Consider the following 11513-nt stretch of genomic DNA (forward strand, 5'->3'; position numbering starts at 1 on the left):
AAGAACTTCCAGAAATGATTAAATATTTTATTGAGTATTAAGGATCAGATTTATTTCATTTAGTTTGTAGATTTATGAGACAGTACTGGAAGTTCATCATTAAACACGAACAGATTGCGTTTCATCTAAAACACGGGGGTACAGGAGGTACATCCCTTTACCAGATGCAACATGGACCTTTTGAAACAAATAAGTATTGTTTCCACCCCTTCTGTTGAGAAATTAATCACTGGAAATTTTCAAATTGAGCGCTTGATGACGTAACAGCGTAATACAATATTATTTTCCTTTTCCCCAATTAGAAACAAAATAAACAGGCATAGGTTTGGTAATCACGTTTATTTTACACTACAAAGTATCTTATAAGTCTACAATCAAACAGCATATAATTTTGCGTTAAGATCACACAGTGACGCAAGCAAAGTAGCCTCGTACTAACAGATTTTCTACGCAAAGTCACGAGTAAAGTAGCACCCGGGAGCGTGAATGCCTGGATCAACAGGGCACCAAAGAAAGGTTTATTTTGTTGCGTTTCTGAGTGTACGTTCAGTTAGAGACTTGCTTGTGCGTGTGGTTTGACGTTGTTCTTATAACTGTGAGATATACTACAGCATGACGCAAGGTAAGAGTCGTTTTCAGTTTTAAAAGAAATTTTTACAAGACCATAAGTACATTTACGTAAAAGTGAAGATTAATATATGGTTATATTTAATAATAAAGAGAGTGGTTTATTTGTCATGACTTTGAGAGACTGAAGTGTATGGTGACTAGCAAAAAACTTGTATTTTTACTTTAATATTTTATATAGTAGTAGTAGTTAAATTAATCGTGGGATATTATATTTACCTATGAAATAATATGGGACATAACCGAAGCATTACAGAAGATAGTGAATGATATAGTGATTGGTTGAACTTGAATCGGAAAGTAAATATAGGTATTGTTTTTGTTTTTTCCCTTGATACTAATGTCTAGTAATGGGACCTTATTATTTTGAAGATTTGAATTACGATTTTTTAAAATAGCTCTTCAAATTCCAAATGAGAACACCAAAATGTACCAACAAAATATTAACAGTAATAAAATGCCTGTTTAATTCTTAATAGTTGAACTCTGAGTGTATGTAAGAATTTTGAGTCTAGGCAAATTTTGGTTATTCTTGCCTGTTAGGTAACAACAACCCATAACTTGCATTAGTTATAAACTCGGCAATAAACTACAGTGATATATTAACACACCCATAAAAAGTTCGGCGACAACGTGACTAAAATTCAAATTTCATTTTTCAGATTAGATTACTTATGTTTTGCCCAGTACTTCTCTAATTTTACACTTCCACCAATTAGTGACTTTGATATTACTGACACCGTTTCATTGTCAATGAAACTATCTTCCCATCATTCTAATATGAGTTGTGTATTTTTGCAAATCGGCATTGATGCTTTGAAACTGTTTAATAAAAATAAATATGACGTTGATGCACTGGTGTATTACTAAGGTCTTTCGGAAACAAACCCCAATGTTTTATGTAAATAATTGTATGAGTATGTCACCTTGGAACAATATGCAACAGGTGCTGAAGTGTATAGAAGCATGATGTTTGTACTGTTGTAGTTGCACCGTGCAGAAGAGAAACATAAATAGCAGTATAATACAGTGGGAGTTCACAGAATGCAAGTTTTTAGTTTGAATAATGAAATTTGCTTGGAATAAAGAATTGCAATTGATTGGGGGCACATTTAGGTTGCTTATTTTATACATTATTAGTCTTAATTATCATTAACAGAAGTTCAACTGACGTATGTAGACGGCATGGACAAAGTAATAGTGTAATTTCGCAAGGGATTTTACAGTTGTATCCTTGCGAAATTATTTCGGCAGAAATGTGCAGGAAAGTATGAACGTTGCTGCGTTTTCTTTTAATGTTTAAGAGTAGAGTTTATGTAAGTATAGAATAAAACTTGCAAGCAATGCTGGAAAATTGATAGCTTATTATGAGTTTTGTTTTGCAAGAATTCACCTTAAGGTTTAATATCCTCCATTTTCTTAAAATCGACTAAATTGAATGTAGGTATTAGGCTCTCACATGTATTCTATTTGGAATGAGTTACAGGCGAAAAACTCGAGAAGCAACTGTAGTTTTAAAGAAAATCGTATTTTTTTTATCCCCCTATATTAAAAAAAAAACAAAACATGCCGCATACTTCAGGAGGATGAAGATGCTCCCGATTCCAAACTGGAAAAACCATACTGTACCCAGTTTTCACATTATGAATACATACAGTAGAACATAACTTCACACAGATAAACATGCCCCCTAGACTACACACAGGAAGAACTTCCTGTCCCATAGATTAAAAAGCAGGAAGCTCATAGGAGTATACTAAGTAACATCAAAAATCATGAGAAAACTCGAGGGGTATCTTCATCTGTAGCTCTTACCAAGAATTGAAGGTAGATGCAAATAAGAACGTTAATTGTTACAAGTTGATTTGTCACAAGAAATAAGTCGCCACGAATTCCTTACTTCCCTCCCCCCTCTTCTTCCAGACGCACGCCTCGACAAAACGGTTATCAAACTGGTTATTCGTTATGGCAACTGTTTCCTAATTATTTAGAAACTCAGAACATCGTTAATTTATGTATATTATTGTGAAGCGGCAGTACATGCAAAGTCGGATTTCAGGTAATGGGGGGGGGGGGAGAGAATTTTATGTAAAGCGTTCCACATTAGACATGATTAGTACTATCGATCGATATCCGAGTGTATAATAAAGCATAACAGAGAATAACTTGCATTTCAAGTATGGGTATCGGTCCCCTCCCCCCTGAATATGAAGAAAGAGGTTAGCGCTCCTTTGCGACCCCGCAGAACTAAACGGTTGATTTTTATGAAATCATTGCTAGAATGCGTTTTTACTTTGTGCAACCTTAGCGTTTAAAATATGTTATTTAGAGGCGTCGCTCGGCGCTCACACTGGGGGCATGGCATTGGTATTTTAAAATCAGCAAAGACAGCTATGATTGATACTGAAACGCCGATATTTCCGCGCCTATGGGTCCGATCCCCGAATCTTTTAAGCACCTAGCGACGCTCTGTTGTTCTTAATGTATGAAAATTTATCTTGTGCATAGAAACGAAGTAATTTTTTTTTTTTATTATGAATACGAGTGTAACTTTTTCATATTTAAACTCTGGAATAAATCATGCATTTTATCTTTGTATAGAAAATGTTCACTAATTAAATTAGTTATTCTAGAAATAATCGGCAGTAGTAGCGCTGTTATAACTCGTACTTGTTGATGAAAACGTTAATTTGTCGTTACGTCATTAAAGATGTTCCCAACTAACTTTAGGACGAATTTTTTACATAGTAACTAAGCTATTTCGGTGCTCGGGACGAGGCCTAGTACATCAACCGCGTACCCTACTGGGAATTAAAATTGCAATAACTGAAAGTAATATTTCGGGTAAGCATTTATAAGTTATGTAGACATCAGTGGGTAACATCTAATGGATAACATCCCCAAAAACTTCTAGCATTCAGAGATGTATTTTGAGTTCCATCGGTGTAACGGTTGCTTAGTGAAATTTCTTAAATATAATTTCTTTGTGCTAAATTCTGAAGATAATAGAACGAATGTACTCAAGTTTAAGATTTGGAAAGTATAGACTAGGCTCCAGTTGTATTTTTCTGAAACGGAGGTGGTTGACTTAAATTAAAAGCTGCTGTCGGCAGCAGTGAAGGATAGCACTTTACAGAAGATTGAGTGTAATCGATTTCTAGAAAAGTAAAGAGTAGGTGCATTTTTCCTAAGGGTAGGTATGTAAGGGGCGGACTTAGAGGACGAAAAGTTCCCTTAACTTTTGACCACAGATTATAATGAGATTCCTTCAGCTCAAACATTTTATATTCTTAGTGAAATGAATATTGGAGTGATCGTAGGTTTTAATAGTATTATTGGCAGTAATTTTACCTGATTTATTCTCTCTCTCTCTCTCTCTCTCACACACACACACACACACACACACACACACACACACACACACACACACACACACAATTTACAATAAAGTTCTTGGATGTATTGTTTAGGCAGAGTATTCATGATGAAAACTTAGTTGAATGGACGGCAACTGCCTATTGTAGAAACACAAGTGTGGAGGACGACGTTTCGAAAGTTTTTCGTCTTCGTAAAACAGGCAGTTGCCGTCCATTCAACAAAGTTTCATTGTGATAAAGTTTTTTTTTAAATTTACCTTTTGTATAAATAATTATTTAGATAAATAAAACGCATTGCATATTAATTGAACGTTTAGTTTTTGGTGTACATTAATTGAACGTGTAGTCTTTGGTGTACAATTAATTGAACGTGTAGTCTTTGGTGTACAATTAATTGAACGTGTAGTTTTTGGTTTCTTTTTTTTTTTTCAAGCAGAGGAAGAAATTCTTTTATGAAAGTTCTAGACATTGAGGAGGCATAAGAATCTTTATATCGCTAGAAAAATGTGGGAGAGCTGTTGTTTTCATCACTGCTTCAAACGCCTCCGCTCAAAACCCACCTCCACTGTTTTCTTTCTCTTATACTGCAAGCAAAAAATAAATAAATAAAACTAAAATATATGGGACAGGAAAATGTAAGCGTCACGTACGCTTTACAACTGACGATGTTAAGTATTTAATTTTTGTTACAATTTCTTTACGATGAAGAAAGACACGCAGACAATGCACACAGAACTAAAATGATACTCAATTAATGTTTTCCTGCGGCTTATTATGGATAGGTTAAGTAGTAGTGGGCAGATAGTAGGAGGCTAATAAGGACTTCTGTGACAAGTCTTTACTGTTGTTTTAAGAAATGCCACCTGCACGAAATGAAGATTTCGGTTTCGAGTTACGCATATCTTGTCCATCTGTGAACTACGTCTGCCGTGTAAAAACTTTCGTTACTACGACGTGAGAAGTGGATATGTTTAGTAAAGTTTCAGCTTATTTACAGGGCAAGTTTTAGTACTGATATTCAGAGTTGTATGTTTGGTCCGGATTGGTTGAGAAGGTTGTTGTTTTTTTGTTTCGACGTTGTCTTGTAGGTCAGGTGTAATACGTCAAACTTGTGATCGATTGCAGTTAACTTGGGCAATTTTCCAATTGAATTCGTGTTTTTTTTGTTGTTGTTCTTTTGTTACTCGAAAGCTTGTTTAATATCAAATTAAAAGTTTAAATGTGTCAAATATTAGACTTCGCGATTCTTTGCTGCGATAATACCATGTCAAGAATGGTTGAAATTGGCATCTTTTGGACTCGTACTGCTTTTAGATCTTTAAACGTTACTGATAGAAATACATTGCTACTATACAAACAGCGTCTCCTTACGACTTTATTATTTAATAAATTTAATAATGATTAAAGCTCAAAACCTCACAATCGTATCGATTTTGCGATGTTAACTCCAAGGTACCGAAGAGATGATGAAGTTATTATCCTAAGTTTAGAAAACGATAGAGTACAAAACTCCTCTGTCTAATATCATCACGAGTTTTTATTACGTAACCATTTTTTTTAAGAGACGTAAGCCTCGTTCGTTGTTGCTAGTGAGAATGCTAACGTACAACATTAGTTTTTTACTTGATATCACCTAAAGATAAGGTAGATATAGATAATTTGATGTATAAGCAGCAAATATATAAACAGAAACATACATTCCAAAACACACGCAAGCCTTAGAAGTCCTAGGAAATCTAGTTATCGAAAATACGAAATATTTCTGTTTATGGCTGTTTGTTTTTAGAATTTTGCGAAAATTAAACCGAGGACTAGGTGTGCACAGCCGTCACGCCTGACCCTCTGTTTATGAAAAATAAACTCAAAAAAGATTTGTTTTCATAAATCATTAACAATGATAAAATAAACGCTAGGAAATTAAGTATTTGACTCTCTTTTTTTTTGACGTATAATATCAAATTGTTTAAAGTTAACGTTAGCAAGTATCTCACATTTAATTTTTTTTTATCACGTAGCATATCTCTTCTGACAGTCATTAATGCATTACCACGCTACTGCTGGGAATAGTATGACTGCCTGTACTTTAACAGGCATTATGTCTGAGTGGTTAGATTGCATCTAATTACATTTTTAAACTATTAACCGTAATTGTACGCTTCCACAAAAACGTTAGTTACACCCAAAATATAAACCCACAAAAGTTAGAAAAACAAACATTACTATTTGGTGCAAGCCAACCTAATATTATGGAGATTTCGACTTCACGTTTTTACTCGTATGATCTTATGGAGATTTCGACTTCACGTTTTTACTCGTCTGATCTTATGGAGATTTCGACTTCACGTTTTTACTCGTATGATCTTATGGAGATTTCGACTTCACGTTTTTACTCGTATTTTTGCATGAACTACATACGAGTAAAAACGTGAAGTCGAAATCTCCATAAGATTATACGAGTAAAAACGTGAAGCCGAAATCTCCATAAAATTATACGAGTAAAAACGTGAAGTCGAAATCTCCATAAGATTACACGAGTAAAAACGTAAAGTCGAAATCTCCATAAAATTATACGAGTAAAAACGTGAAGTCGAAATCTCCATAAGATCAGACGAGTAAAAACGTGAAGTCGAAATCTCCATAAGATTTTCAAGAATCTAAGAAACGGCGACTCACTAGATATATTTAGCGTCATATCTCCAGCACGTGGCTCTCACTAATCTGTTGGAGATCTGTTAGTACAATGTATGGAGATAAATATGGTACTGAAAAGGCTCTTTTATCACGTATTTTTTGCTTGTTTTTCGTAAATCCACAAACTTTCAGGCTCTTTTTAAAGAACTCCTCAACTGTCATAAGAAAAATCTACGTATTTGTAAAACACAAATAAACGATGGTTATCTTTCCAGTTCACCTTGCTGAGAGAACAGAAAGGACAACCATCATTCACCTAAACGGTATGTAAAAATGGTGGTCGTCGTCTTAAAAAGGTCCAAAGAAAACGTACAAATACTAGTCAGTACATTAACTATGAACCCTTCTAACCACCAATATTTCTATACGAACTCATCAACTACTTGAAAATAGATTCTAGGTGCACGTGAACTGAAACAATATTTCACATGTAACAGTATTTCTTGTTACCACAGTTTGCGAGTGTAAAATATTGTTTCAAATGTCCTGTATTGTTCTCCACAGCTCAGCTAAGCTCTTTGATTACCATTGGCCTTACTTTTTCAATTTCTCCATAAGCCCATACATCCTTCATAATATTCATATCAAGTGACTGTGTGGGCTAAGCCATAGTTCCATTGGCCTCTTTTTTTCTTCCAGGTATCGCTTCTCCACATTATATTTTGCGTGATTGTGATTACTGCCTTCTTGGAAGATGAATCTCTGAGGAAATGACATAATGGATACTTTGGCTAACAGGTCTTGTTGCAGAGGAAATGACGTGATGGATACCCTGGCTAACAGGTCTTGTTGCTGAGGAAATGACGTGATGGATAAAAGTTAGGGTTCCATGAATGTTTTTAGATCTCCATCACCCTTGTTTATGATAGGTGCTTCACTATAGATGTCGTCCATGAAACTACCTACTCTCAGCCGTAGAACAAGCTATCATTGATTGTTGCCAAACAATTTGAATCTAGATATATCTGTAAAGAGCACCATCTTCCATCTATTGTTGGAGAAAGCATGCTCATTTCAGCCTTTGGATTTGATTATCTCTGATAGCAGTTTTTTGTACTAACTGCACATCCATTAATGCCACCACTTCGTACTAGCATGTACCTTTCTGTTCTGATGTAACATTCACACCTGTACTTAGAATTGGGTCATTTTCAATATCTCTACTAGGTTATTGTATATCACGCAAGGAGCATGCTCTGAGCTCCTTATCTTCACTTCTGAAGAGGATTTTCTACCTCGACATCTTCTCGTATCAGCCGTATAGTTTCACGTACCCTCTTCACAGTTTCCATACAGTTCCGCACAGATAACCCTGGAGCAGCTTTTCGCGAAATTAAATAAACAGACAAACCATACAGATCCTATTGAAATATGAAAATTATCCTCCATATGTCACGTGGAGTAACCTTCAACAGCTTAAACCTTTACCATTTGGCATATCTGTCCTGGCAGCCATTAGTGCATTACCACACTACTACTGGGAATAGTATGACTGCCTGTACTTTTATAGGCATTATGCCTGATTTGTTAGACAACTAATGACATTTGAAACTATTAACCGTAACTGTATTCTAGTACAATTCATTTTCGTACATTAGAGGGGAGAAAACCCCCTATACAGATATTGGTTTTATATATATATATTCAGTGTTTTAACAATTATTTCCAATACACGTATTTCAATCCAAGTGCAAGTGAGAAACTTGGAAATTTCGGTAAACTATATTGTTAACAAAGTCTTCCCGATATAAAAACTTAAAAATATTCGTGTTACTCTCTTATTTCTTTAATGTTGCTTAACAGAAACAGGTTTCCTGGTTACAAACAAACAAAAAAAACGTATACAGTCGGGGGGTGGTTTAAAAATTTTTATTGAAAGATACTTTTACTCATAGACGGCAAAAATTTGACACTTAAGCCTATCTACTTTCTATACGAGAATTATAAAAAAAATATAACTTTTAATAAATAGTACTTTGTTATCATTACAGTTTATTTTCCTTCTAGTAGTTTATAATAAACTGTCAGTCTTGTCGAAGAACCCAGAAACAAGGCTCAAGGATACCTAATGTGGGCGTACTGAGAGCAGGTGAACTCTTGGCCTTCTTCCAGTTCTTATTACGGAAAGGATAGACTAGATGGCTTATGAAACGCAAAAAAAAAAACGTTATGACAAACCAAAAGAAAAAAAAAAGCTGACGTGTGTGATACGTGCACTTTATGGTGACAAAATGTGAAACATTGATACAGGTGGCGAGGAAGAAGACACCGTTAGCATCTTTAAACTAGATTTTTTTTAGTTTATCTAACGCAACATAAGAAAAACTGTTGTTTAAAACGCAAAAGGATGACTTTATTTAACTTGCGGGACTGATCCTTAAGTTAAATGTTCTTCAAGGCTGTATTAGGTAGAAGATTACTGTGCAAAGTTCTGAACTACGTGTCCTAATCATGGACGTAGTCCAGGCCTTTACAGTCCAGAGAAAAAGGCCTTGAGAGTCCTTTGCCCAATGTCAAAACTCTGTGTTCAAAATGTAGTAGTCAGTTTACAGATGATTACATTATGTAGTTGCTTTTTCCCTTCCTATTTTTGCTTCAGAATATTCTATAGTGAGTACTACAATTTGCCAATATTGATTTAAACAAAATTTATATATATATATATATATATATATATATATCTTAATCGTTTTCTTTTAGGAGAGAAACTGAATTAAACTTTGACCTATGACATCATATAAAATCATATTGTCAGCTACCTATTCAGTTGCCCCCCCTCCCCAGTGGCATAGCGGCATGTCTGCGGACTTACAACGCTAGAATCCGGGTTTCGATACCCGTGGTGGGCAGAGCACAGATAGCTTATGGTGTAGCTTTGTGCTTAATTTCAAACGAACAAGCAAACAAAACCTATTCCATTTTATTTCATTCAAAAATTAAATTTCTGACACAAGAGCAAAAAAAAAAAAGTTTCATACCTATTTCCAAGATCTGTTTTCTTTGGGATAGATAAATAAATAATCTTAAATTTAAACGGTGAAATTCAACACTTTTTAACCAAAAATTAAAAAAATGGGGGAGGACGTGTAACCGTTTTAGCGTATATGGAGCTAAGCCTTTTCCCAATGTAAAAAAAGTTTATCTTTTTTGAGAAGATTAAGTGTACTCAGCAATACCAGTCTTACTCTTCCGTTAAAAAAAAGAACAAAAAAACGTAGGAGGAAAAGTAACCAACATGAGTTTGTATCTATACGATTGCAACTTAAGTTGTTTGGTTGCACTGTTAGGCTTAAGTTATGATATATGGTGCTTTAAGTTTTATATAGACACGTCATTAAGAAGCGTTTTTTTATGGGACAAAATTATCAAAGCGGGATAATGTGTAGGAGTTGGTGCTCAGTCAGACATGGAGTAAAAAAAAGCCAACTAGTTACATCATTACGCTCTCATTTACGTCCCGTATTAATATTACTAGTATTAAATTTCCGACTATATTTGAGCTTGAACGATCGCCAGAAGTCTCACAAAGACGAGCGAAGCTTTTGTGACGTCATCTGACGTCAGCTGCATGTATAACGTGAAGGTTGTTAAACGCGAAGTTAAATGTGGTTTTTGTTTCCGCCTACGAAATACGTAATTACCGTACTATAAAATTATAGTCATGAGAAAATTAGTTTTATTTTAAACTTTTGTTTAAATGCTCTTAACTGTGAAAAACAAGACTTCGTTAAAGAACTAGGCACAATATAGTTTGTTTGTGTTTTAACCGCAAAATAAATTCATTTTTAATACATCACCAAGTCACAGAAAATACACCATATTAACGAAAGCACCAAGGCTTCACTAATGACTTGGCCATTTTTTCTACTTTAGGCTTCACTAGTGGTCTGGCCATTTTCTACTTTAGGCTTCACTAGTGGTCTGGCCATTTTCTACTTTAGGCTTCACTAGTGGTCTGGCCATTTTCTACTTTAGGCTTCACTAGTGGTCCGGCCATTTTCTACTTTAGGCTTCACTAATGACTTTGCCATTATCTACTTTAGGCTTCACTAATGACTTGGCTAATTACTACTTTAGGCTTCACTAGTGGTCCGGCCATTTTTCTACTTTAGGCTTCACTAGTGATCTGGCCGTTTTCTACTTTAGGCTTTTTCCATCTTTCCAATTTGACTTTAAAATAAAATTCTGATACATTAAGTTGTCAAGTATAAAAAATATTCGGTTAGTTTTGAAAAGAACAGAGTCGTGACAAAAAAAGCAAATTATATACACAAAGTATATAAGAAAATAACTACAGAAGTAGCACAGCGATATGTCCGCGGACTTACAACGCTAGAAACCGGGTTTCGATACCCGTGGTGGGCAGAGCACAGATAGCCCTTGTGTAGTTTGTGCATGATTAAAAACAAATAATTCCTCATTCTACCTGTTGTGAGAAACATTTCAACATCTAGTCATCCCAAAAGAACCGTCTTGCTGAAAACCTATGTTTGTCCAGTTAAGGCCTCAAATACATCATTTTTACAATAGGATCTATGATCACATATTGAAATATCGTTTTGATCATCCAGCTCACATGACAGCTTTCTAGTAGCCTAAAGTTGGCGGTGGGTGCTTTTTGCCAGCTGCGTTCCCTTCAGTCTAGCAGTTCAAAATTCAGGACAGCTATATAATATTTTTATAGCTTTGCACGAAAATAATAAACCCTTGTTCAAACAGTAGGGAAGTTTACTTGTTCAAAACAGAGGGGAAGTTTACTTGTTCAAAACAGTGGGGAAGTTTACTTGTTCAAAACAGTGGGGAAGTTTACTTGTTCAA

General features: G+C 35.0%; 1 protein-coding gene across 1 annotated transcript in view; it reads left to right on the forward strand.

Moving 5' to 3' along the window:
• Positions 1 to 471: 471 nt before the first annotated feature.
• Positions 472 to 11513, forward strand: part of LOC106468832 (glycogenin-1-like) — a 27402-nt gene continuing 16360 nt past the window's right edge. The window contains exon 1 of the mRNA XM_013929275.2: positions 472 to 622. Coding sequence (XP_013784729.1) covers positions 613 to 622 — 10 coding nt within the window. The 5' untranslated portion in view covers positions 472 to 612. The remainder of the gene's footprint in view (positions 623 to 11513) is intronic.

This window comes from Limulus polyphemus, unplaced genomic scaffold (genome assembly GCF_000517525.1).
Source record: "Limulus polyphemus unplaced genomic scaffold, Limulus_polyphemus-2.1.2 Scaffold3181, whole genome shotgun sequence".
In the NCBI taxonomy this organism is placed as follows: Eukaryota; Metazoa; Arthropoda; class Merostomata; order Xiphosura; family Limulidae; genus Limulus; species Limulus polyphemus.